The 22,131-nt window shown below is 38.1% G+C and overlaps 1 protein-coding gene across 1 annotated transcript in view; it reads left to right on the top strand.

Moving 5' to 3' along the window:
• The first annotated feature begins 3,322 nt into the window (after window positions 1-3,322).
• The window catches only part of selp (selectin P), a 62,626-nt gene continuing 43,817 nt past the window's right edge, over window positions 3,323-22,131 (top strand). The window contains exons 1-15 of the mRNA XM_019351179.2: window positions 3,323-3,478; window positions 3,610-3,673; window positions 3,792-4,196; window positions 4,366-4,470; window positions 4,562-4,753; window positions 4,904-5,089; window positions 5,213-5,401; window positions 5,486-5,671; window positions 5,866-6,045; window positions 13,762-13,947; window positions 14,086-14,292; window positions 14,416-14,604; window positions 14,689-14,874; window positions 14,995-15,201; window positions 15,327-15,506. Coding sequence (XP_019206724.1) covers window positions 3,476-3,478; window positions 3,610-3,673; window positions 3,792-4,196; window positions 4,366-4,470; window positions 4,562-4,753; window positions 4,904-5,089; window positions 5,213-5,401; window positions 5,486-5,671; window positions 5,866-6,045; window positions 13,762-13,947; window positions 14,086-14,292; window positions 14,416-14,604; window positions 14,689-14,874; window positions 14,995-15,201; window positions 15,327-15,506 — 2,665 coding nt within the window. The 5' untranslated portion in view covers window positions 3,323-3,475. The remainder of the gene's footprint in view (window positions 3,479-3,609; window positions 3,674-3,791; window positions 4,197-4,365; window positions 4,471-4,561; window positions 4,754-4,903; window positions 5,090-5,212; window positions 5,402-5,485; window positions 5,672-5,865; window positions 6,046-13,761; window positions 13,948-14,085; window positions 14,293-14,415; window positions 14,605-14,688; window positions 14,875-14,994; window positions 15,202-15,326; window positions 15,507-22,131) is intronic.

The following is a 22,131-nucleotide window of genomic DNA, read 5'->3' on the forward strand; positions in this document are numbered from 1 at the left end:
ATATCGTCAATATGTCTAAGTTTGGTACGAGAATTTTCTGCTTTTGGCCATTTCCTGCAGCATGCGGCAGATTGTCTGCCAGTGTCTATCGGAGAGATCAGAAGTCAAGATCAAACCTCAGAGTTAGGTTTGATCCTCCCCCTGAGGGCCTTTTGGTTCTTACCCCAAAGGAATCCTATCTTTTTGGATTCACATCAAGAACGCTTCAGCGGGGAGCAGGATGCATAGTTTTGCTTTGCGTGATATGACTCCTGTTTGCACTGTGACTTCATTAAGCAGTAATTTTTCATGTTACCTTAAGCTTGGAGCCAAAGGACACAGTTTTAGGACAGTCAGAGAAAGGTAAACCTCTAAAAAGACAAAGGCTTTCCCATATAACCATGCCAAATAAGACAGGGAAGTCAAATAAATATTTAGATCTTTTGTAACTAATAGTGGTAAGTTGTGTAACTGCCTGTCCCATTCTAGTTACAACTGTGTGATTGCTCTGTTATTCATAGCTGTGTTAGTTAATCAGAGAGTTTATTTTATCTAATTGTGGAAGGGAGTAAGGTTAAGAGGTGTCAATAACAGTAGCTACAATCCCATGCCTCAGTTCAGACAGGAAGGATGTAAACTGTCACTTCTGGAAACGCAGGCAGCCAGCAGGCACCTCTGCTTCTATGTGCCGCAAATTTTCCATGCCTAGACACTCGTAAACAAGTGACTGTCGTGATCTTTCCTACAAAATCTTTCCTCTTGCTTTCTACTAACACCTCCTTTGCAATGACATGTCAGTTCTGAAGTGTGAAAAGCATGTTTTAGTCTATGCATTGTCTGTTAGCACACTTTGTACTGTTGTTGTGTATTAGTCAGAATGATTCATTGCATACAGTTGAGGTTTAGACATGGGCCATCAGATTTCTTGAAACACAAATACAAACACAAGAAACCCTCATTAGTGCTGATGAAGAAAATATTCTTTCCTGACATCCAAGAAAACATGTCAGTGGCACACAAGTCAATCACAGATAGACTCTTATCAGCCTCCCAGTATTTCAGAGCTTTGAAAAAGAATTTCCTTCTCAGTGGCCTTATATTTAATACGTGCATTTTTGTGTGTACTCTGTACCATTGTTGCTTCACCAGGAAATGCTTAAGTACCTGATGTCATACAATTTGATTTGTCTTTGAATTTGTCCTTCTTTTCCCCCCAAGCCTTTTTCACAAAGTTTACTGCTTCTGTGTTTTTAGACCTTTTTATTAGCTGTTTCTATTGTATACTGTACTGTACTGTATTGCACACCGAGGATATGTGTCAAAATGTGTTTCATTGACAATCACATTAAGTTTATGCAAAGGGTCAATATTTGTAAAAATATTTGGCCTTTTCTTAAGACCTGTGACATTTGCCCTGGCATCCTGCCATTCTGTCAAGCAGCCTCTGGGTTACATCCTGGCTGATGGCAGCCTGTTCTTCCATAATCAGCGGTTGGAGTTTGTCAGAATTTGTGGGCTTTTGTTTGTCCACCAGGCTCTCAGTGGAATTAAGGTCTGGGGAGTTTCCTGGCTATGGACCCTAACTTTTGATGATGTTCCCCAAGCTAAGCTATCACTTTTGCTCCAGCATGCTGGGAATGGCATTGTTTTTTAGCAGAATGTTCTTGTTGGTGGTTGGGAAAAATGCTTTCATGTTTTGGTGCCGTTCTTTATTCATGGCTGTGTTTTTAGGCAAAATTGTGAGTGATCCCATGCCGATGTATGTGAAGTAACCCCACACATGAATAGTTACAAGATGCATTATTTGTTGGCATGACACAGGTCTGATGTTAGAGCTCACCTTTTCGTCTCTGGACAATCATTTCTCTGGCTGTGTCAAACAATTGTAAAGGCGCTTCATCAGAGAAAATGACTTTTAACACAGGCCTCAGCAGTACCTGTAGTTTTTTGCAAAACATCAGTCTCACTCACACACTCACACCTGCCTGCTGTCTTTCCTAAGCAGCTGAATAATCTTTAGGACAGGCATGGCAAACTCATTTTACACTGTGGTAGACCAGTGAAACTCTTTCTATCAATCTAAAGAAGTTTAACTACACATTTAAACCCTGTGATATAAGAAAAAGACGTTTCAACAGTACATCTCTTTTTGTTCGTGATAAAGAAATGCTGTTTTAGTAAATGAAAGAAATCTGTCAGGATGAGTCTTTGGACTTAAATTGTAAGAAATGAGTTTGTAAACTTAAAGACTGGTAGCTCATTGTCCAGTCTGTCCTAAAATTTGAAACATCTTGTTAATTAACAAAAAATGCCTATTTTAACAATGTGAGTGAATGGAAAAAAATAAAAATAAAAAATTATTTAGTAGGCAGTAAAAAAGCAGGAACTTTTCTGCTATTTCAGTTTAGCATGGTATTTTCATAAGCTGTAAAAATATAGAAAATGCAGTTAAAAATCTAAAATGTATCCTTTCATTGACATTTTCCAAAACTATCCAATGACCAGATTGGAGTCTTTGGCAGGCCAGTTCTGGCCCCCTGCCTTATGTTTGAAACCCCTGCTTTAGGAGATGGTACTGGCGCTTGCTGGGCTTTCTCAGGTGCCCTGAAAATGTATTTATAACAACTAAACTTCTCTCCTTAAAGTTCTTCATGCTCTGATAATTGGTTGATTTAGGTGGAATCTTACTAGCATCAGTATCCCTGGGAAGCTCTTTTTATGCAAAGCAGTGATGACTATACATGTTTTCCTGCAGATAACCATGGTTAATAGAGTAAGAACAATGACTTCAATAACCACTGCCTGTTGTTTTAACTCAGTCAGTTTAGCTTGACAGATCTTCTCCTCATCAACATTCTCACCTGAATTAATGAGAGGATCACTTAAATGATGTTAACAGGTGCTTTTGTAGCAGGGCTGATGGACTGTGTGGGGCTTTTTGCATATGTTATTGTTCTCTAAAGCACTCTGAGCAGCATGTTTTGATGGCATCTCAGTGAAGAACACTATATGCAGGGGTTGTGCAAATGTTTAAAAATGCAATATTTGCACGTGCTGTGCAGTGTAGTGTAATACTCATATAAAGTAGCACAAAATGTAATACACTAGTAACTGGTAACTTCATGAAAATAGTTTGTAAACCGAAGTAAATACACTTGTTTTCTGCTTATGACAATGATACTGAAAGTACTAATGAAAATAGCAACTGTGTTAATAAATAACAGAATTTCATTTGTTATTTTCTTTTCTTTTTAACTTTTGCTTTTCTTTTTAACTTTTGCTTTTCTTTTTATCTCAAAAGGAAAAGCCTCTTGTAGAGTGGAGGAGTATAAGAGTCGGGGTGGAGTTTCCACTGAAAAGCCCAATTGTTATGAAAGCTTTCAGGAAACCTGGACCAAGCCAACCATCTGTATAAAGTCAGGCACTTCAGCGCAAAACCCTCAGAATCATTTGATATCTATCTACACTGAAGTCAAAGGCTAAAGAATCACTTAAAATGGTGAGTGGAAGTTGGATCAATTTAAATTCCATTCTCTGCACTGCAGATTTATTCAGTTGTATCTTATAGCCTGTGATTGATAGTATGCCATTAATGTATGTTAATGCATCTTTCTAACGTATTTTTTTTAGAAATTGTGCTATGGATTATTTCAGACCCGTGCCGCATGGATCCAGTTTGCCTTTATCTGCTCAAGTATGTGCAATGCAGACATTGTCCCACCTGCAAGTTTTAGAGCCTGATAGAAACGTAACATTTTTTGCATTTTTGCAAAAATTTGCATCTAATGTGTATCTCTGTTCTGTATCCTTAGTGCTGTGCATGTGGACTAGTGTTGAGTCCTGGTCTTACGTCTACTCAAACGAATCAATGAAATGGGATGATGCACGTAAATGGTGCAAGGAGAACTACACAGACATGGTGGCCATCCAGAACCGGGAGGAGATCGAGCATCTTAACAACTGGCTGCCCAAAAAAAAAGGCTACTACTGGATTGGGATCCGTAAGATCAATGATGTCTGGACCTGGGTAGGAACCAACAAAACTCTGACAGAAGAAGCGACGAACTGGGCAGAAGGAGAACCAAATAATGGCAAAGCTGGACAAAGTGTAGGAGTCACTGAGGACTGTGTGGAGATGTACATTAAACGAGACCAAAATCCAGGCACGTGGAATGACGAGAGGTGTATGAAAAAAAAGACTGCTCTGTGCTACACAGGTGAGCAACAGTCTGGGGCTTATATGCTTTATTTTAGCTGCCTTAGATTTGTTATTCTGGTTCATTATTATCAAGGTAATCTACTGATAAAACTTTTAGAAATAGTTTATTTGATATATTATTTTACTATGATTAGCAAGGCTTATAAAAGCATATCTGTTTTTTCCAGCGGCTTGTAAGAATGACTCCTGTTTGCATGGAGAGTGTGTTGAAACCATCAACAGCCACAAATGTGAATGCTTTGAAGGGTTTTTTGGAGACAAGTGTGGCCAAGGTAAGAAAACAAAATGACAGCGTAGTTTAAATACATATTTTAAGTCACGTAAAGGATTCGATATCTAATTGTGTGTTTTATTTGTTGTCAGTTGTGCAGTGTAACAAAAGTGAGGTGATTGTCCCAGATAAAGGACATGTAAATTGCTCTCACAAGCATGGCAATTTCTCCTATGACTCGTTGTGTCAGTACTCCTGTGAGGAAGGATACAAGCTGAGTGTGCAGACTCCTCTGAGGTGCACAGCCTCAGGAAAATGGTCAGATAAGCACCCTTCATGTGAATGTGAGTTGGAAATCTGCAGTAACAAGATAAATGAAGAGATGAGACATTAACTAGTAGCTACTAAAATTCTGAGATGCTATATTTTATTGATTGTTGTTACTAAACAGTGATGGAGTCATGGCCTGATGTTTTTTCTCCTGTTGTCTACAGTGATTCAGTGTGAGAAGATGTCAGAGCCTACACATGGATCCATGAAATGCTCCAATCCTCTGGGCTCATTCAGCTATCAGTCCACCTGTACTTTTACCTGTGATGAAGGTTATGTACTGTCTGCATCTCCATCTCTGCAATGTGAATCATCAGGAAACTGGAATGCATCCCAGCCATTCTGTGTTGGTACGGCCACATGTTTTTACCTTTCATCATTGTGGAGATTGTGTTATTTGGGGGTTTGATTTGCATGATGATTATAATAAAAAGCTTTATTTTAACTCCTTCTGGTGCCTCTCTCTTTTGTAGCTGTCCAGTGCCCTGCTCTGCAAAATTTGAAAAATGGCTTTGTCAGCTGTGGAGAAGATGCTGATATGAGGTTCAGCTACAAAAACACCTGCAGCTTCAGTTGTGACCAAGGTTACCATTTAGTGGGAGCCAGTAGCGTGACCTGCACGTCAGGAGGTACATGGAATCAGCAGATTCCTCACTGTGAAGGTAAGAGGAACACTAACAGTATAACCCACACATCTTCTACACAATGAGGACACATTCAATAAAATACACATTTTTCTGTGTTAGCCATCCTTTGCCAGAATCCAGAGAGAGAAGCTCCCCTCATCATGCAGTGCAGTGACTCTGTGACTGAACTGCGACCAAACTCCACCTGCAGCTTCAGCTGTGAAGAAGGTTTTGAACTGCAGGGAGCAAACACCATCAAGTGTTCTGAGGACGGACAGTGGAATAAAAACATACCTACATGCAAAGGTCTGAAACCATAATTATATCAATATTTACTACAAACAGTGTTTGCTCATTGTAGCACTTTTATTTTAAGTCTGTTTAACTATGATATATTTTATTGATTTTCTTCTGTTCAGACCCTTACGGGCAGTGGTTTAATGACACTAAGGTGAGATCACTTTTTAAAATATGTGATATCTCCCTGTCCTTCCCAACAGTTGTTCGATGCCCGTTGCTTGAGGCTCCTGAAAACGGTCACATCAATTGCTCCAGCACTGAGTCAGTTTACAACTCTCAGTGCTCCTTCACCTGTGACCAAGGCTACTTATTAGAAGGACCTGAGCTGCTGACCTGTGATAATCATGGCAACTGGACTGGAGAGAAACCCACCTGTCAAGGTAAATGAACAACAACAGAACGAGGGGAACAAGAAGTTAAAATTCACAAACTTACAAATTTCAGTTCAAAGTTTCACATTCACATTTCACAATCCTTCCACAGCTCCTGCTCCAATTACTGCAGTTACTGCTGGTGTGGCAACAGGGGGCACTGCCTTGTTATCTGGTGTCTCTATGGCTTTGTGGGTCTTGAAAAAACTGAAGAAGAATGTAACCAAATTCGACCTGAGCAGGTTAGAGAAGGATTCACCATTTTAATCATCTTTATTTTTAAGTTCATTGAATTTCAGTGATCATTTTCTCTCTTTTATTACAGCAGCACTCAGTCTCCCTCACAGAGCTACAAAAACAGCATTGACAGCCTAATATAGGAATCTCTCATATTCTTAATAAACAAATATGGATGCTGTAAATTTTTACCACATTAATGCAAAACATATGAGTTATGTGCACTAGTATAACACACTAATCAGGCAAAGCCAATGTGAGAAAAAGAGCTTATTTACAAACATGCACTGAATCATTGTATCCCTTTGTAAACTGTAAGAAGATCTGTGATTGCTCCGAAATGTTGTTTCAACATGTATTTCCTCCCAGTGGGAGTTTTATATTGAACATATTGTTCTACAACTTCATGAAAATGCTGGAAAAATGTGGCTATTCCTGTTACTGTAAACCTTATATAACACGTAAGCTGCCATTTCACTGCATACCCATGTATTCCTTTTAGTATTTATGTGGTATTTATTTTCTGAAAGAAAATTGTGCATTAAATGTTTATTCAGGTGGTTGCTTGTACAAAGCTATATTTTTATTTACTGAGTTACTCTAACACTTTAAAACATGAATGTTTTGTATCTCATATATGCTGGAAATGTTCTCATGTACATGCAAAACGAATAAATATTGTTTTAAAAAAATTGATTTTGGCACTTCCATGTTTTGTTATAATGATTAATAAAAATATTCCATTGTTTTGTCACCACAATGATAGAAATGCTTAGCCAAGCAGGGTCTGAAGCAGTCTGCTTTTACGACTCATCAATTCTGCATGACCGATTCTCACAGTTTTAGCAACGACCTTCTGCCACCATGATTTTCTTTAGAGGTTGAGAAAGAACCTCTTTTGAAAGCTGCCTGGACCTTTTGTCTCTCCAGCAACCTTTCCGTCATAAAGGACATGACAAAGCAGAATAAAATTGAAAAGTGAGAGGTAGGAAGGAAAAAGTATATTTCTGGGTATTCTGTCCATTGTTTGTTTTAATTGAGTGTCATTTGTGCAAACACTTTCGTGGGACAGGAAAAGGATCAGATACCTTACATAAGGCTGAAAATGACAACATGTTGTGAACATCGAGTTATTCTATGCTAAGTTCGCCCTGAATGTAAAAATGAGAGCTTACAAAAATGTGGCAATGACCCTTAGATGCACTGAATGGACGCACAATTATTTTTACTGCTGCTGCACTTTCTTATCTTATGTTTGGGTTGATCAGATAAGCAAGGATTTAACTTCAGCAGCAGCTTCTGTCAAACAACATAACATCTGAGTAAATGAGACATTTTCTCATCAGTAATTTTTAATGATTATATGCATCATAATGGATGAAATTATATCCACCTTTCACCTTGGGTAGGTGACAGGTTAATAATATAGGATGAGGTTAATATCAGTTATTGATGTTGATATTATCTTTGGGTTTTAGATTATATGCTAGCAAAATGCGTGACTGATGTCATGGAACATGCAACACTGTTACATGTTCTAATCATCACACTATGAATTATTCTGAATGTTTTCAGGTAATTCTTTGGATGAGACTACTGTCTGCTGGATGCATCACCACTCCAAGAAGACAATGAACTGGACCCAGGCCAGACAGTGGTGCCAGGCCAGATTCACAGACATGATGTTGAACCCAAGAGGAGGATGACTGTCTGGACTCTGTCCTGCTGCAAAAAACATTTTCTCCCTGTATTTCTGGATTCCACTCCCAAAAAACCACAAGAGTGAAATTTGGACACAGTTTGAGAATAACAGCACGAGGATCAGTAATGATTCATCAGCAACAAAGGAGCCAACAGGGGGTTTTTTTTTTTAGAGATGTAAACTAACTCAAGACGAAACTGAGGAGAATGGAATGATGGGAAATGTAGCAATTTAACATCAAGTGGTGAAGATTATTTTAAAGCCTGATATTTCCTATACAAAATTTTATGCCATTTTAAATCCAGTTCTTATTTTGTTGATTTTGAAATATTTTAAATTGTTATATTATCATCATAATATCACTTTCATTGAACATTTATATTTGTGTAATTATTTGTCACATCTTTAACTGCTGTAACTATTAAATTTACCAACTTTGGGATTTATTAAGAATATCATATCTTCTCCTGAACTTGATTCGTTTGCATGCAGCTTGGAAAAGGATAAGGCTGTTATTTGAAAAAAGGAATAACAGGAAATATTATTTTGGTAGTAATAACAAGCGTTTTAATCATGCTTTGTTTTGGGGGATTTTCATAATTGCCCAGGATGTAAGAGAAAAAGATGCCAAACAGCTGAGCAGATGGCTATTAGAATGGGCAAAGAATAACAATTCAAAGTTATTAGTAATTTATTATTAGTAAAGGACAGTATAAACTGAGGAAACTACCACAGTATACACACACTTTCAGATGTCTGAATGTTTTTAAAATATTTCTTTCCACACAACATGCTCTACATATTTCAATAACTTATACTTTTCATCATTAAAACACTGAAATTGGATTTTTTTTGGTTTTTTTACATAATTTAACATACCTGAATACCCATGCAAGCTGATCAGTGAATACAGATTCTCCTCATTGAACTTATGCATTCACTTCATTTAAACATATTGATAAATACTTCTGACTACGGCTGACTATTCAGGGCTGTTAGTTTTTTTTTTTTTTATATCTCTGCTACAATTGATTCTACTTCTAGTGACTCAGTATGAGATATTATTACCACTGACTAGAACAGAAATAATATTGCTAAGAGATTCAGTGCAGTTTTATGGCAAAACAGGTCCAAAATAATCCAGAGCTCTATTTACTCTTCACAAGAAAGAAATATGCGCATGACCTGTGTGACCATATCCTGATGTTATGGACAAAGATTTCTGAGGAATGTCACATTTGACCTATTGCATAAATTATCAGGATGTGATTCATACATTTGTACTGTATTCCTTTACTATAATCTCACATGAAATGAGTCAGAAGGACTTGCCGAAGTGTGTGTGCATGTGTCTGTGTGGGGATGTGTGTATATGAGTGAAAGCCTTGCTGAAAGGAAGCTACAGCCAAAATGATAACACAAAATTTACCAATGGCTCAATTCCAGAAGGATAAATAATGCTCTTTTTCAGTTTACGAATGAGTGTAAATGCAGTGACAATAATGAGTAACTAAAGACAGATAAGACAATATTACTCATCCTTATTTATAGACAGAGATACGACATATTCAAAAGTAGTAATTACTGAACAGTAAGGAACCACGCAGGACTAGTCTGATAATTCATTCCGAATAACTCTGACTTTTTTAACATGATCAGAGATGGGCAGTAACGCGTTACCTGTAATGCGTTACTGTAATCTGATTACTTTTTTCAAGTAACGAGTAATGTAAGGGATTACTATTGCAAAAACGGTAATTAGATTACCGTTACTTTCCCGTAGGAACGCTGCGTTACTGCGTTACTAAAACCGTGATTTTTTGCGAGAATGTCTCATGACAGTGACGTAAGCGTGTGCGACGTTCGTGACAACAGCTGTGTGCAGATCATAATATTATCAAGTGCGGGAGAGAGTATGAGCATGCAGCGTTCAAAGCGTGGAAGTACTGACCTTATTTTGAGTTTGATTCCATAAAAAGTGACAAAAACATTAGTGTCCGTTGTGCGTGGGAAGAAAACTTCTTTTTACAGCGAAAAAAACCCCTAAACTTCCAAGCAAGCACCGAGTGCGCTACGACGTAATGTGAAATTCACAGAGAAACTCGCGGATTCTTCCACTGACCGCTGCGGCACACCTGCACCAGGGTAAACCTCCGCCTACCCCAGTCTTGCTTTACAGGTGAAAATAGAGCAACAGGACCGCTAGTCTTTGATTTTATTTATTTTCTGCTGTGTTTTACTTGCATCTATTTGAAAGAGTGAGTGTAAATACAAAAAAATATTTTATTTTATGTGCTGGAATGTGCAGAAAATAGGTTTAATTGTTAAACAAATTTCTTCCAGTCAGAGAATGTTGCATATAATTAAGTTTTTGCTTGATGCATAAAGTTAAAAGATTTAAAGTTTAAAGTTTTAAAAAGAGACGTTTCCATTTGATTACATTTTGTATGATGGATTATGCAGAAAAAGTAGAATTGGGCTGAAAGATCTATCGCTTTATCACCTATTCAGGTTGTAAATCGTCTTTTTAAAAAGTAACTAAGTAACTAAGTAATTAATTACTTTTGAAAATAAGTAATCAGTAAAGTAACGGGATTACTTTTTCGGGGAAGTAATCAGTAATTAGTAACTGATTACTTTTTTCAAGTAACTTGACCAACACTGAACATGATAGCTAACTCTTTGAGAGATGAATTATTACAACTTATTCATTATGAATAATGTTCATTTTCTCCTCACATTATTCATTCCTGTTTTATCTAAATGGCATAAACAAGTATCCATGCAACAATTACAAATATTGGTGGTGGGGGGTTATATGTGGTGCACAAAAAGTTCATCATTTTGTGCACCACAAATACATAAATAAATACATCACTTGTGATACATTTAAAAAAACATCACAAATAACAACATTTGATGTTTTCCCAGTCCGTTCCCTGGTACCTCATAATATCCACCCATTTATAAATAGATTATTATTAATATGTCCCTCACTTGTTCGTGACAAACTTCGGTGTCTTTGTTTAACCTGAAAAGGATTACAAATATTTTTATAAACCTGAGCCAAAGACCTGACCCTTTTCTCTAATGAATATATTTTCCCTGTTTTTTAATCATGCAAACCCTTTCCACATCAAGCTCAAGGCTCTACTCACTGTTTCCATTCCTATGGGTCTAAAAGTTTCCTGTCTGTGAAGTTGACCCAGATCCAAATTGTTTTGGCAAAGCTTTTGCACACTGAAAACCATCCCGTTCCTCTATTTCAGCAAAAGACAACAGAAAACCAACAGTTTTATTAACTGATATTTCAGATGTCAAAATTAGAAACAAAATGCTGACTGCTTATCATAGTTACACAGTGTTAACCTTTGAAACACATCAACCTGTAGTAGTAGATTTAACTGCAACCACATCATTCATACCCTTCAGGTAGAATTCAACCTGTAATTTCAGGTGTGATGAACTGATTCGGTAGGACCAGATAATCTGTGAACACAGCACGCAGCCAGAGTTGGAGCATATAAAGTTATCAATACTTATACTGACTGAATTTATTTGAATTTGTTTAAATTAATTTCAGTTAATGCTTTTTTGATGATGACGGACAATAGAGGTTTCCTTTTCGTCTTTTTTCTTTCTTACGGGAAAAGATCCTGAAGCCTTCTGTGGAATTCAGCATTGGGAAATATTGTGGGGAATTCCTCTGAAAGGCTCCGCACTTCCTGTAGGAGGATGGAGTCCTATATAAGAGAAGGCAGCCCAGTTGATAACACTCAGAATCATTTTATCCTTAAATATACTGAGGCTGAAGGATCAACAATCTTCTGTAGGCTATCAGGCATATTAGTTAACATGGTGAGTAGAAGGGATACTAATTTAAATGTCAATCTTTTTAGAGAACATTATTTCACTTTTATCTTATATATAATGATGATAGTACGCTGTAAGTTTATTTTAACTTTTATTTTCATAGGATTCCTGCTTTGGACTACTTAAGACCTGGGGGTATAAGAGCTCTGCTTCATGGATGAATTTCACCTTTATTTGCTTAGGTATTGACATTTGATGCAAGCAGAAACATCAGTGTAACTCTTGCAAGTTTTACAACCAAATAGAAATTCTTAAAATTCATCCTTCTTGCCACATATGCATATAATTTGTATCTCTGTTCTCTATCCTTAGTGCTGTGCACGTGGACTAGTGTAGAGTCCTGGTCTTATTTCTATTCAAACAACGCAATGACATGGGAAAATGCACGAAGCTGGTGCCAGGAGCACTACACAGACATGGTGGCCATCCAGAACCAGGAAGAGATCAAGCATCTTAACAACTGGCTGCCCAAGAAAAATGGCTACTACTGGATTGGAATCCGTAAGATCAATAATGTCTGGACCTGGGTAGGAACCAACAAGCCTCTGACAAAAGAAGCAACCAACTGGGCAGAAGGAGAACCGAACAATGGCGAGAGTGAAATAAATTCAAAGATCAGTGAGGACTGTGTGGAGATGTACATTAAAAGAGATAAAGAACCAGGCAAGTGGAATGACGAGAGATGTGCAAAATCAAAGACTGCTCTGTGCTACACAGGTGAGCAACAGTTTGGGACTAACATACTAGAGCAGATGAAAAATTTAAGATTATTTATTTGACACATTATTTTACTATAATAGGTAAAATTTCTAAAAGCATGTCTCTTTTTTCCAGCGGCTTGTAAGAATGACTCCTGTTTGCATGGAGAGTGTGTTGAAACCATCAACAGCCACAAATGTGAATGCTTTGAAGGGTTTTTTGGAGACAAGTGTGACCAAGGTAAGAAAACAAAATGACAGCGTAGTTTAAATACATATTTTAAGTCACGTAAAGGATTCGATATCTAACTGTGTGTTTTATTTGTTGTCAGTTGTGCAGTGTAACAAAAGTGAGGTGATTGTCCCAGATAAAGGACATGTAAATTGCTCTCACAAGCATGGCAATTTCTCCTATGACTCGTTGTGCCAGTATTCCTGTGAGGAAGGATACAAGCTGAGTGTGCAGACTCCTCTGAGGTGCACGGGGTCAGGAAAATGGTCGGAAAACCCCCCTACATGTGACTGTGAGTTTAAGTACTAATAGCTAGTAATATTGCTACTTTTTTTTAAATTATATTATTTACTACACAGTGATGGAGTCATGGCCTGATGTTTTTTCTCCTGTTGTCTACAGTGATTCAGTGTGAGAAGATGTCAGAGCCTACACATGGATCCATGAAATGCTCCGATCCTCTGGGCTCATTCAGCTATCAGTCCACCTGTACTTTTACCTGTGATGAAGGTTATGTACTGTCTGCATCTCCATCTCTGCAATGTGAATCATCAGGAAACTGGAATGCATCCCAGCCATTCTGTGTTGGTACGGCCACATGTTTTTACCTTTCATCATTGTGGAGATTGTGTTATTTGGGGGTTTGATTTGCATAATGACTAAATAAAAGTTTTATTTTAACTCCTTCTGGTGCCTCTCTCTTTTGTAGCTGTCCAGTGCCCTGCTCTGCAAAATTTGAAAAATGGCTTTGTCAGCTGTGGAGAAGATGCTGATATGAGGTTCAGCTACAAAAACACCTGCAGCTTCAGTTGTGACCAAGGTTACCATTTAGTGGGAGCCAGTAGAGTGACCTGCACATCAGGAGGTACATGGAATCAGCAGATTCCTCACTGTGAAGGTAAGAGGAACACTAACAGTATAACCCACACATCTTCTATATAATGAGGACACATTACAATAAAATACACATTTTTCTGTGTTAGCCATCCTTTGCCAGAATCCAGAGAGAGAAGCTCCCCTCATCATGCAGTGCAGTGACTCTGTGACTGAACTGCGACCAAACTCCACCTGCAGCTTCAGCTGTGAAGAAGGTTTTGAACTGCAGGGAGCAAACACCATCAAGTGTTCTGAGGACGGACAGTGGAATAAAAACATACCTACATGCAAAGGTCTGAAAGCATAATTATATCAATATTTATTTGCAAACACTTTTTACTCATCATAACATTTTTAACAGTGTTTGTGTGATTATGTTCTAAAACGTTACTAAACATTTTTTCTTCTTCTTTTTTTTTGTTTTGTTTTAGAAAAACAATGTCCTGCTCCAGAGGTCCCAATACATGGTCAGATAAGCTGCAGCCCTTCTCTGTCTTCATTTGTTAGTCATGAGGCAACACATCCAGTTGGCATGGTTTGCATTTTTACCTGTGATGAAGGTTATGTACTGTCTGGATCTCCATCTCTGCAATGTGAATCATCAGGAAACTGGAATGCATCCCAGCCATTCTGTGTTGGTACGGCCACATGTTTTTACCTTTCATCATTGTGTAGTTTTTGTTATTTGGGGGTTTGATTTGCATGATGATTATAATAAAAAGTTTTATTTTAACTCCTTCTGGTGCCTCTCTCTTTTGTAGCTGTCCAGTGCCCTGCTCTGCAAAATTTGAAAAATGGCTTTGTCAGCTGTGGAGAAGATGCTGATATGAGGTTCAGCTACAAAAACACCTGCAGCTTCAGTTGTGACCAAGGTTACCATTTAGTGGGAGCCAGTAGCGTGACCTGCACATCAGGAGGTACATGGAATCAGCAGATTCCTCACTGTGAAGGTAAGAGGAACACTAACAGTATAACCCACACATCTTCTACACAATGAGGACACATTCAATAAAATACACATTTTTCTGTGTTAGCCATCCTTTGCCAGAATCCAGAGAGAGAAGCTCCCCTCATCATGCAGTGCAGTGACTCTGTGACTGAACTGCGACCAAACTCCACCTGCAGCTTCAACTGTGAAGAAGGTTTTGAACTGCAGGGAGCAAACACCATCAAGTGTTCTGAGGACGGACAGTGGAATAAAAACATACCTACATGCAAAGGTCTGAAACCATAATTACATACAATTTATTACAAACAGTGTTTACTCATTGTAGCACTTTTATTTAAGTCTGTTTAACTATGATATATTTTATTGATCTTCTTCTGTTTCTCTTTTGTAGCAAAAGGATGTCCTGCTCCAGAGGTCCCAACAAATGGTCAGATAAGCTGCAGCCCTTCTCTGTCTTCATTTGTTAGTCATGAGACACCCCATCCACTTGGCATGCTTTGTAATTTTACATGTGATGAAGGACATGAGCTGCAAGGTGCACACAGCATGGAGTGTACACATCCAGGCCAATGGACCTCCAGATCACCAATCTGCACAGGTATATGTGAACCCATTTTACCTGGATTACTTGTTGTTCACAACTTTATTTGCATGTTCAGACCCTTACGAGCATAGGTGAGATCACTTTTTTTATATGCAATATCTTCCTGTCCTTTACAACAGCTGTTACATGTTTGTTGCTTGAGGCTCCTGAAAACGGCCACATCAATTGCTCCAGCACTGAGTCAGTTTACAACTCTCAGTGCTCCTTCACCTGTGACCAAGGCTACTCATTAGAAGGACATGAGCTGCTGACTTGTGATCACCATGGCAACTGGACTAGAGAGAAACCCACCTGTCAAGGTAAATGAACAACAACAGATCAAATGGTACACAAAATGTAAATGTAGACACTGACAAATTTCAGTTCAGAAGTCCACATTATTCACATTTCACAATGTTTCCACAGCTCCTGCTCCAGTTACTGCAATTACCTTTGGTGTGGCAACAGGGGGCACTGCAATGTTTGTGTCTATGGCTATGTGGCTCTTGAAAAAAATGAAGAAGAAAGCTGACGCATATGAGCTAAGCAGGTTAGAGAAAGATTCACCTCTTTGTTTCCTTCATTTTTCTTTTGACGTTTGTTGGATTTGGATACTTATCCTCTCCTCTCTTTGTTTTTACAGCAGCTCTGACATAGAGTCTTCCCCACAAAGCTACAAAAACAGCACTGACAGCCTAATATAGAAGAAACTTCTATTCTTCATAGACAGCTACAGATAGCTATACATTTAACCACAGAAATGCAAAAAGTACAAATCATGCGCTAAAAGTGACAAGGAGTGACATAATGTGACATTTGAATTTTGCTGAAACTTTAAAAAGATCTGTAATTGCTCTGAAATGTTGTTACAACATGTATTTCCTCCAGAAGGGAATTTCATCTTGAACATATTGTTCTACAACTTCATGAAAATGCTGGAAAGGTGGCACGATTCATGTCACCGTAAATGTTACATAACGTTATGTGTGAATTGTCATTTAGCTGCACAAATCTGAATATTTTGATATGTATTTATTTACTATTTATTTTAAAATAGGATATTTTGAATTGAATTTTTATTTTGATGTTTATATGTATAAAGTTGTGTTTTCTTTTAACTTCACTGTGTTTTTTTATACTGTGAAATTTTACAGTTGATGTTTTATGATGTTCTGGGATATATGCAAACCTAATAAACAGTTTTGGGAAAAAAATAAAGCAACTTTGTTTGCTGTTGGCACATTCACTTTTCTTCATCAGGACTAATGTTGCACACTTGGACAAATGACACTTCCAGGTGTGCATGAGTTCAGAATCGTTCTTTTTACTTGCTCATTTGCAACTGCAAATACAAAACACAAGCACGTCAGTTAGCCTGCAGAGTGCAGCTACGCTATCTGTGCAGTAAAAACACACAGGACAACTTTTCACATAACTACTGAACCTGTGTTAACAAAGTACTCATTTACTCAGTATTTTCTTACCAATGTTCATCTTACAATATTCTGCACACTCGCATGCTCATCCAACTAGTATTGTAGCACCTGGAGACTACCCTCTCGATCCCCTTATTAATCATGTGATATTGCGTTTAACACCAGTTCAGGTACATCATGTAAATCACAAACTCCGACATCAGCGTTGTGTTCCATTAATGACAGTACCTTACTCTAATACATTTCTCATACGTCAACATCATTCTGTTTATACATCACATTACTTGTGCTCACCTGCAAATACAAAACACAAGCACTTCAGTTAGCGTAGCTGCACTCTGCAGGCTATCTGTGCAGTAAAACACACAGGACCCCAAAGCTGCCTGATACAGTGAGCACCACCCATGGGAATCATCATTGACCAGAATATTCTAGCTGGATTGCCAGTGAGCACAGTATGTGTCAGAAATAGTAATAAAGAACTGAATGCATAACGTAACAATGATAAGAATGCATGAAATTATGGAGGGGGGGGGGCAAAATCTATTACAATACTTCCATCTGTGTCCATCCATTACATGAGTCCCACACTAATAATAATGTCCAGCTTTTTTACCACATTGCTGCAAATGCCTAGCCAAGCAGGATCTATTCCAGCCTCATGTGGAGCCAGAATTTAAACTTGAGTCATCAGTTCTGCCCATCATCAACCTAATCTTGCAGTTTCACAATGACCTTCTGCCACCGTGTGTTTTTTCAGGGGCTGAAAAAGGAACCTCTTTAAAAAAGCTCAAACCTCTCGCTTCTCCCTCATAAAGGTCATGAGCAGTTATTCAAGGAAGGAAGAACTGTATTCCTGGGTATTTTATTTCCCCATTGCTCATTGTTTGTTTTAATAAACTGATTGTTATCTGTGCAAGCACTTTAGTGGTACAGGAAAAGGACTTAATGTCTTACATAAGGCTGAAGGTGACAACATGTGCCTTGTATTGTTATGAATATCCAGTTATTGTATGATAATATTTACCTGAATAAAAAAAGGGAAACTTACAAAAGCCTGACACTGACTTTTTAATTGTGTTTAACGAACACACACTTATTTTACTGCTGTAACCCCTTTTTGTTTTATATTTGAGTTGATTAGAAAAGCAAATGTTTAACTGAAGTAGCACCTTGTGTTTACAGGTTCAGAGAGCATTTTATGATGTTATTACAACATTAATTCTGGGTAAGTCAGGATTTTCTTATTCAGTCATTTTCATCATGATCTTCATGGTTACTTATGAGAAGTACTGTTAGTCTTAACTATTGTTGTTATTACTTTTCACTTGCGCAGACGACAGATAATAACAGCACGTGGATCAGTAACTATTCAAGGACCCCGTATGAATCAAATAATATCCACTCTACAGATATGTGTGCGGAGATGTACACTAACTCAGGAAAAAATAGAGGGAAGTTGAATGATAAGAAGTGTATCACAATTTTTGTTGCATAGCATAGTAGTTTTACCTTATAAAATATTCATTCTGTAATCTATTTCATTTAGGTTTTTTATATGATTGTATATTTGTTTATATCTTTATTTTACTGATCTATACACCATTCCACTTAATTTAGCTATTTTTATTTTTGTGTTTAACAATTGTGACAGAGCAATTTCCCAAAGTAAAATTGATAAACTGAATAAATCTTATCTTAAAACTAATGATTTTACATCAGTCATCAAGGAAAAAGAAACTGTCATCTGTACAAAGAAAAACGAGAACCTGTGTGAGTTTTGTAGTGATAAGTGACCTTTTATTGGTGTGCTTTTTCTTAAAGCCCAGTGTAATGCAACATCATGTGAAGAAGGGAGATGCGAGGAGACTATCAACAATATAACTGTGAACGTGGTTTTAAGGGAGAAAGGTGCCAAACATGTAAGCAGTTTAGTAGCTGCCATTCAAAGTCATTAGCCTAGTAACTTGTGAAACAATGAACAATTTATAACAGGGGTAGGCAACCTTTCTGATGGCGAATGCCATTTAAAATTTCCTCAGAAGTCAGTGTGCCATATGATTGCATTAGCAATAAATTTAATAACGCTCTATATGAACAGTTACACATTATATAGAACCACTTTATAGAATTATATTTGTTTGCAAATGTTGGCAGCTATCAGCAAATAGTTATCAGCTATTTTGAAACAAAAAAAAGACACTTTTTATTCATAACAAGAACTCCATAACAGCAAATGAACTGTACAACAGAAAATACAAATGCTATTTATGGTCTCCTCACAACAATAATAAGAAAAATAAACTGGGCCAATATGGTATGTTTGTTAATACAGAGACACACATGTTAATGTGATCTCATGTCTCCCACTCAGAGACACAGGTCTCCCACTGTCCAGCATTCAGACGGCTACCTGAGGACACTCATGTGAGAGAAAATCTGCTCACACAGATATGTAGAGCCAAATACTGTCAATAAGGCCTCTGCAGTGTTCTGAAGACAGTTAAACTTGTCAGGTAGTGATGTCCAGCAGGTGAAAATGCAAGCTCCATGAACATGCACAGCTGTGGATTCTAGCTGCTTCGATGTCGCATTAACTGGCATTAACTCAGCCAGTTAATGCGAGACTAATCTAGCTGCTCATTAAAGATTTCTGGTTTGATCAGAAAATAAAACATTGGTCCATACACCTGAAAGTCCCAAAAATGCATTGTGTCTCGAGTCTATGGATGCATTTGGACTAAAGACCGGCCCCCCAGATATTAAAGCCATAAAGCCTTTGAATGAAAACAAACGCTGTTGTGACAGTGATGTACTCTGTCTTGTTGGTAAATGTATGATTTCTATTCATTTTACGTCAGATAAAAACTTTGGTTGTAAGCTTCAGATAATTATTTAATAACAGCCAGACATTTTAAATGAGAATAAGAAAGTATTTCTTTGTGCCCCCCTTTCCCTGTTAATGCCCTACCTGGCCCCCTGGCAAAACTTTGCTAGACCCGCCCCTGCACAGTTACCAGCTGTCAGCTACATAGAAAAGGATCCTGGTGTTATTTGTCTCTCAGAAACAGTTCATAACTTCCCTTCAACTCATTCATGTCACCTAAAAGGTAAACCTGTTTCTCCATCACCTGTTCAGCTCTGATGATTCAGTAAGGACATCTCCTGGTTTCATCTGCATGTTTCCCTCTCACCAGATATACAAACCGATATCATGACCAGCAGCTTTTACAGCTGTGGCTCCAGAAAACCTCAGCTGATACTAGAAATTAATATTAAATAAATTCTAACAACAGCTGACCAAGCTTAAACGTGCTGCTGTTGTTTAGTGCGACATCCGGCAGTTTCCTCTTTCTGGCGCAAAGTGAGCGATAAACAAACAAGAGAGAAAAGCTGGTCAGCTGATCATTGATCAGTTTCATGATTGAAGTAGCAACAGGAGAGAGAGGGGAGAGAATGAGAGGGGAAGAAGATGCAGCTGTGCAGCAAAGACACAGAATAACTCCAGCTTTGTGTCTTTTTTCCATCCTGGCTGAAGTACGGGACAAACTGTGTTCCTTCTCAGCTCAACACGAAACGCGTAATAATTTCTCTGAATGCGGGACGATTCCGTTTGTACGGGACGGTTGGCAACTCTACTAACTAACCTTATGAATAAAATAAAGTTCACTATCAATAAAATCATAGCACCCGCCCAGCTGTATAGAAACTCCGTCATGCTAGCTAGCGCGCAGTACGAGTTATTGTAACTGACTGTAAAAAGTCAGCATAATGAAAATAAACTCCACCTAAACTTGGTTTATATCTGACCCAGATAGACTGCAGGTCATAACTTCTTACCTGAAGTTTAGTTCACCTGACGCTCCGACCGGCGGCTGCCTCGGGTCTCTCCTCCTGCCTCCCCTTCCCTCATCGAGGGAGCAAATGCTCAGAATGCCCGATGGCCAGTCCAGCTATGGTCGTGCTTGCCATCAGTTAACCCTTGGCACGTGTATAGAAGGGTGGCATGGGGTGGCAAGTGCCACCCTAAAATGATCCCTTGCCACCCCAAGTGCCACCCTAGTTTTGCATATGACAGTGTTGTTTATTAAAATAAGATAGCATTAACACTTTGAGCGTAGTTACAGTCAACAGTGAATATAAATGCTAAAACTGAAAATATTGCATAGTGTTCCCCCCCTCCACCATTAACAAATGGTTCAGCCCATAGCGCCACTGGCTTTTTTTATTGTTTTCAGTAGCAAGCGATGCTTATGATTGTGCCAGAGCACATTTTGAACAACACCATGGGAATTTCGGATTTTACACGGGTGGTTGGATGTTACACTCTGGAAATGGAAGGAAGGTGAGTGTTATTAACCCCCTGGGGTCCACGGACACGCTGCATCTCCAAATCACATGACTGATTTAAGCTGACACAGCAACAAGCTGCAGCCACGCTGAGTCTCTATTTCAGCCCACATTGAAAGTTCGGACTTCAAAGTTTTTAGATTTTAATTACAGGCCAGTAAATCCAGAGTTATGATGATATATATAAGTGAAGCTTTTTTCTAAATACTGTTGTCACGTTTTTGTGTGTGTGTGTTTTAAGCTTTTTCTAAGGACAGCGCGAAAACAGTAAAGAAAGGGGAAAAAAAGCCACTTGTTTCCTATCGGTGGAAAAATGTACCATGTCGACCAATTAAAAAAAAAAAAGTCAACACGTGGGATTTGGTTGTTTAGGAAGAGGGGAAAGTTTTGGGAGTGACGGTAACGCCAGCGAGACAGCAAGGGCATCGAGCTGCCGTTAGCGTTCGACTTTGTCGAATTCACTCGCTCTTTGTCAACTGATCCTTTCCCCGAGCGAGTGAGAGAGAGAGAGAGTTTTTAGATGTGGGAGATTTGTGACGTTTAGTGTGGAGTGTACACTTAGTGTGTTGTGTTGTCTTGTGTAGTTGTGTAGTCGTTTTGTTTTGTGTGTCAGTGAGGGCACTAATGAATGTCACAAAAGGCACATTTGCAATGTAAACACTGTCACTAAGTAGAAAACCAGCGGAGTGATACACCTGCTGTTGTCAGGCCTGCAGGTTTATCCCTGTGCTGCTCTCCTCTGTCTTTTGGTGGAAAAACTTTTTTTTACTGGCACACATCATTTGTGGGGCATCTTATTGCGAAACCTGATTGTTCTCTCATTTTAGTTTTAGTAATATTTTGAAAAGGTTGTACAAAATGAAAAAAACGGCAGGTGTATTTGCTTCATTTTTAGATAAATAGTTGTATGTTTACAAAATGTACAATTTATATTTGCATTTCAAGTTATAAAAATTTACTCAACATGTCTTTGGTTTTTTTTAGAGTAAAAAAATACTACTAGGATTTTAAGTTCTTTGTGTGATTTCAGATCAGTAATACTAATGCAGTATGTCAGTGAAAAAACAACTAAATTCAGTTGAGCTGAAAAGAATGATACCAAACAAGGCAAAGGGGAAAAAAATAAAAAGAAACATTTTGACGGTGAAATACAAACGTA

The sequence above is a fragment of the Oreochromis niloticus genome, linkage group LG23, assembly GCF_001858045.2.
Source record: "Oreochromis niloticus isolate F11D_XX linkage group LG23, O_niloticus_UMD_NMBU, whole genome shotgun sequence".
NCBI classification, from domain to species: domain Eukaryota; kingdom Metazoa; phylum Chordata; class Actinopteri; order Cichliformes; family Cichlidae; genus Oreochromis; species Oreochromis niloticus.